The sequence below is a fragment of the Bufo bufo genome, chromosome 6, assembly GCF_905171765.1.
Source record: "Bufo bufo chromosome 6, aBufBuf1.1, whole genome shotgun sequence".
NCBI lineage: Eukaryota > Metazoa > Chordata > Amphibia > Anura > Bufonidae > Bufo > Bufo bufo.
In genome coordinates this window covers 438,712,615-438,718,365 of record NC_053394.1, presented here as the reverse complement: position 1 = coordinate 438,718,365, position 5,751 = coordinate 438,712,615, and the positions used below count along the sequence as shown (strand labels likewise).

Genomic DNA, 5,751 nt, shown 5'->3' with positions numbered 1-5,751 from the left:
TGAGGGTCTGGTCTGTAGGAGAGATTATAGGGGCTCAGTACCGAGGGTCTAGTCTGCTGGAGAGATTATAGGGGCTCAGTAACGAGGGTCTAGTCTGCTGGAGAGATTATGGGGGCTCAGTACCGAGGGTCTAGTCTGCTGAAGAGATTATGAGGGGCTCAGTACTGAGGGTCTTGTCTGCTGGAGAGATTATGGGGGTTTAGTACCGAGGGTATGGTCTGCTGGAGAGATTATGGGGGCTCAGTACCGAGGGTCTGGTCTGCTGGAGAGATTATAGGGGCTCAGTACCGAGGGTCTAGTCTGCTGGAGAGATTATGGGGGCTCAGTACCGAGGGTCTAGTCTGCTGGAGAGATTATGGGGGCTCAGTACTGAGGGTCTGGTCTGATGAAGAGATTATGGGGGGCTCATTAATGAGGGTTTGTTCTGCTTTAGAGATTATGGGGGGGGCTCAGTACCGAGGGTCTGGTCTGCTGGAGAGATTATGGGGGCTCAGTATTGAGGGTTTGTTCTGCTTTAGAGATTATGGGGGGGCTCAGTACCGAGGGTCTGGTCTGCTGGAGAGATTATGGGGGCTCAGTATTGAGGGTTTGTTCTGCTTTAGAGATTATGGGGGGGCTCAGTACCGAGGGTCTGGTCTGCTGGAGAGATTATAGGGGCTCAGTACCGAGGGTCTAGTCTGCTGGAGAGATTATGGGGGGCTCAGTACCGAGGGTCTAGTCTGCTGGAGAGATTATGGGGGCTCAGCAACAAGGGTCTGGTCTGCTGGAGAGATTATTGAGGCTCGGTACCGAGGGTCTGGTCTGCTGGAGAGATTATAGGGGCTCAGTACCGAGGGTCTAGTCTGCTAGAGAGATTATGGGGGGCTCAGTACCGAGGGTCTAGTCTGCTGGAGAGATTATGGGGGGCTCAGTACCGAGGGTCTAGTCTGCTGAAGAGATTATGGAGTGCTCAGTACTGATGGTCTTGTCTGCTGGAGAGATTATGGGGGCTCAGTACCGAGGGTTTGGTCTGCTGGAGAGATTGTGGTGGGCTCAGTAACGAGGGTCTGGTCTGCTGGAGAGATTATGGGGCTTAGTACCGAAGGTTTTGGTCTGCTGGAGAGATTATGGTGGCTCAGTAACAAGGGCCTGGTCTGCTGAAGAGATTATGGGGGCTCAGTAACGAGAGTCTGGTCTGCTGAAGAGATTATGGGGGCTCAGAACCGAAGGTCTGGTCTGCTAAAGAGATTATGGGGGGCTCGGTACTGAGGGTCTAGTCTGCTGGAGAGATTATGGGGGCTCAGTAATGAGGGTTTGTTCTGCTGGAGAGATTATGGGGGGGCTCAGTACCGAGGGTCTGGTCTGCTGGAGAGATTATAGGGGCTCAGTACCGAGGGTCTAGTCTGCTGGAGAGATTATGGGGGGCTCAGTACCGAGGGTCTAGTCTGCTGGAGAGATTATGGGGGCTCAGTACCGAGGGTCTATTCTGCTGGAGAGATTATGGGGGCTCAGTAACGAGAGTCTGGTCTGCTGGAGAGATTATGGGGGCTCAGTACCGAGGGTCTATTCTGCTGGAGAGATTATGGGGGCTCAGTAACGAGAGTCTGGTCTGCTGGAGAGATTATGGGGGCTCAGTACCGAGGGTCTATTCTGCTGGAGAGATTATGGGGGCTCAGTTCCGAAGGTCTGGTCTGCTGAAGAGATTATGGGGGGCTCAGTAACAAAGGTCTGGTCTGCTGAAGAGATTATGGGGGCTCAGTAACGAGAGTCTGGTCTGCTGGAGAGATTATGTGGGCTCAGTACCGAGGGTCTGGTCTGCTGGAGAGATTATGGGGGGCTCAGTACCGAGGGTCTGGTCTGCTGGAGAGATAATGGGGGGCTCAGTAACGAGGGTTTGTTCTGCTTTAGAGATTATGGGGGGGGCTCACTAACGAGGGTCTGGTTTGCTGGAGAGATTATAGGAGCTCAGTACCGAGGGTCTGGTCTGTTGAAGATATTATGGGGGCTCAGTAACGAGGGCCTGGTCTGCTGGAGAGATTATTGGGTCTTAGTACCGAGGGCCTGGTCTGCTCAAGAGATTATGGGGGGCTCAGTACCGAGGACCTGGTCTGCTCAAGAGATTATGGGGGTCTCGGTACCGAGGGTCTGGTCTGTTGAAGAGATTATTAGGGCTCAGTACTGAGGGTCTGGTCTGTTGAAAAGATTATGGGGGCTCAGTACTGAGGGTCTGGTTTGCTGAAAAGATTATGGGGGCTCAGTACTGAGGGTCTGGTCTGCTGGAGAGATTATGGGGGCTCAGTACTGAGGGTCTGGTCTGCTGGAGAGATTATGGGAGCTCAGTGATGAGGGTCTGGTCTGCTCAGAGTAGTAGGAATTCTACCCAAGGCCACATAGAGGAGTCTTCAATTATCTGTTTATTACATTATTGGGTTACAGAGCTAAATATGTAGAATATTCCATCTGATAGATATGAGCGGCGCCCCCTGGTGTCTAATGTTTGGTATTACAGCCGGACCTCCGCCCACCCCGGCTATTATCATACATCAGGTGTCGGTGGCCTCTGAACTCTTAGCCCCGGAGCCGCACCCAGGCTTTGTACACACTGAAGGCCAGGTGCAGGGGCTCCATGAAGGTGGTGGTGAAGGTGTGTAAGTGTCTGATGGGGTCCCGGAGCTCGTAGAAGGACAGCTGGCCGGCCTCATAGTCCAGGTAGATCCCCAGGACCTGGCAGGACACGCTGTGGGGTAACTGCAGCCACTTACCGTCATGTATCACCGAGTACTGGACATTGTCATATCGCCGCAAGCACCAGGACTTGTTATTGTCTCCGATCCAGGACTGGCGCCCTGTGCGGTCCATGCTGGGGTAACACATCCCCATAAACCACACTCCGGTCTCACTTGTCTCCATTTCCCAGAAATGTCGCCCTGAGCTGAAGCTCCTGGAGCTGAGAATCTGGTCGTACTGGAACCTTCCAGACTTCTCTGGATAGTCCTGGTCGATGTGTGACCAGGATGCAGCTTTTAGGTCCCCAGACACATGGACATCGTTCCCGGCCGTGTTTATATCCAGCAAGATGTCCGCAGCTCCATGCACGTTGATGCCTTTTTTGATGCCGGCCATTATGTCGCATAGTCCTGTGTGTAAGGTCACTGAGATCAGCCCCTCGTCCACACTGGCCACGCTGTAGATCTGCCTGTCAAGCTGGTTGACTGCGTCCTCCGCCATGCCGCTATAATCTTCTATTTCAGATTCCTGCTCCTGGATGATCGTCAGAGGATCGCTCTTGGTACACATCTCCTCCAGATATGAGATCTTCCTGGACAGTTCATCCTTCTCCAGCTCCAGCTGCTGGACCAGTTTGGAGACTGAGAGAGACACCTTCTCCTCTTGCTTGGAGACCTCGCACAGGACTCTCTTCTCCAGGGCATCCAGCTGTCTCCTGATGTCTCTGAACAGGGCAGTAACTCTCTCGCTCACATCAGAGGCTTTTTCTTGCACGGCTCCTCCGCGATTCTGCAGAGTTTGGATTTTTTTCTCAGTCTCTGTGTTCCTTGAGGTGAGTTTTTCCAGGTCATTTTTTATTTTTTTCTTCTTCCTCTCAGAGACCACGTCAAACGTCTCCACTCGATGTCCTCTGTGATCTCCAAAGAGAATGCAGGACACACAGACGCAGGTGGCGTCGGCAGTGCAGTAGTACTCCAGGATCTTCTTGTGGACTGAACATTTCCGGTTCCGCAGGGCTGTGGTGGGATCGATCAGCACGTGTTCCGGTGACTTGCTGTGGACGGCCAGGTGGATGTCACAGAGAGAAGCTTCACACATGACACATGACTTGATGGCAGGAGTGGGAGAGTGGACGCAGTAGGTGCAGGTGATGGCGCTATCATGTCTCCCCACCGCCTGGAGTCTCCGCTCATGGACAGGACGTGCCTCTGCTCTGCATTCATGGTGTGTGTGGACTCCACGCTGCTTATCCAGCACACAGTCGATGCACACCCAGCAGAAGTTGTGCTCACATTTCCCGGCGCCCGCCTCCTCGCTCGTGTTCTGGCAGTTGGGACAGGTCAGAGTCTCGGTCGGATCAGCAGACGCCATCACGGTAAATGATCGGTGGACGAGCCGTTCCTCCGGGCTCAATCAAATGGACTTTAGATTATTTGCACAAGCAAAGGTGAACTCCACCTGTCATCAGGCGTATCGCACTGCGTAATCGCGTCGTCCTGGGATACAACAACAGATAAGGTCAAGTGCATTCCTGGAAGTGATCTGCACATCGGCTCCAGGGGAAACTGTCAGCAATAAAGTCTCTATTCAAGCAGAAATCAGAGTTACTACATGATATCTTGTGCGCACAGCCAGCAGCTTACTGATGCTGAGTGTGAAGGAGTTAATGTCCCTGAGCAGCAGCTTACTGACGCTGAGCGTGAAGGAGTTAATGTCCCTGAGCAGTAGCTTACTGACGCTGAGTGTGAAGGAGTTAATGTCCCTGAGCAGCAGCTTACTGACGCTGAGTGTGAAGGAGTTAATGTCCCTGAGCAGCAGCTTACTGACGCTGAGCGTGAAGGAGTTAATGTCCCTGAGCAGCAGCTTACTGACGCTGAGCGTGAAGGAGTTAATGTCCCTGAGCAGCAGCTTACTGACGCTGACTGTGAAGGAGTTAATGTCCCTGAGCAGCAGCTTACTGACGCTGACCGTGAAGGAGTTAATGTCCCTGAGCAGCAGCTTACTGACGCTGACCGTGAAGGAGTTAATGTCCCTGAGCAGCAGCTTACTGACGCTGACCGTGAAGGAGTTAATGTCCCTGAGCAGCAGCTTACTGACGCTGACCGTGAAGGAGTTAATGTCCCTGAGCAGCAGCTTACTGACGCTGAGCGTGAAGGAGTTAATGTCCCTGAGCAGCAGCTTACTGACGCTGAGCGTGAAGGAGTTAATGTCCCTGAGCAGCAGCTTACTGACGCTGAGCGTGAAGGAGTTAATGTCCCTGAGCAGCAGCTTACTGACGCTGAGCGTGAAGGAGTTAATGTCCCTGAGCAGTAGCTTACTGACGCTGAGCGTGAAGGAGTTAATGTCCCTGAGCAGTAGCTTACTGACGCTGACTGTGAAGGAGTTAATGTCCCTGAGCAGCAGCTTACTGACGCTGACTGTGAAGGAGTTAATGTCCCTGAGCAGCAGCTTACTGACGCTGAGCGTGAAGGAGTTAATGTCCCTGAGCAGCAGCTTACTGACGCTGAGCGTGAAGGAGTTAATGTCCCTGAGCAGCAGCTTACTGACGCTGACTGTGAAGGAGTTAATGTCCCTGAGCAGCAGCTTACTGACGCTGACTGTGAAGGAGTTAATGTCCCTGAGCAGCAGCTTACTGACGCTGAGTGTGAAGGAGTTAATGTCCCTGAGCAGCAGCTTACTGACGCTGACTGTGAAGGAGTTAATGTCCCTGAGAAGTAGCTTACTGACGCTGACTGTGAAGGAGTTAATGTCCCTGAGCAGCAGCTTACTGACGCTGACTGTGAAGGAGTTAATGTCCCTGAGCAGTAGCTTACTGACGCTGACTGTGAAGGAGTTAATGTCCCTGAGCAGTAGCTTACTGACGCTGACTGTGAAGGAGTTAATGTCCCTGAGCAGTAGCTTACTGACGCTGAGCGTGAAGGAGTTAATGTCCCTGAGCAGCAGCTTACTGACGCTGAGCGTGAAGGAGTTAATGTCCCTGAGCAGTAGCTTACTGACGCTGAGCGTGAAGGAGTTAATGTCCCTGAGCAGCAGCTTACTGACGCT

At 52.8% G+C, this 5,751-nt stretch overlaps 1 protein-coding gene across 1 annotated transcript; it reads right to left on the bottom strand.

Annotated features, from left to right (window-relative positions):
- Positions 1-2,198: 2,198 nt before the first annotated feature.
- Positions 2,199-4,198, bottom strand: LOC121003453 (E3 ubiquitin/ISG15 ligase TRIM25-like). The gene has a single exon (XM_040435322.1). It carries the CDS (start codon positions 4,075-4,077, stop codon positions 2,548-2,550), a length of 1,530 nt encoding a protein of 509 aa, XP_040291256.1. The 5' UTR covers positions 4,078-4,198; the 3' UTR covers positions 2,199-2,547.
- Positions 4,199-5,751: the final 1,553 nt, after the last annotated feature.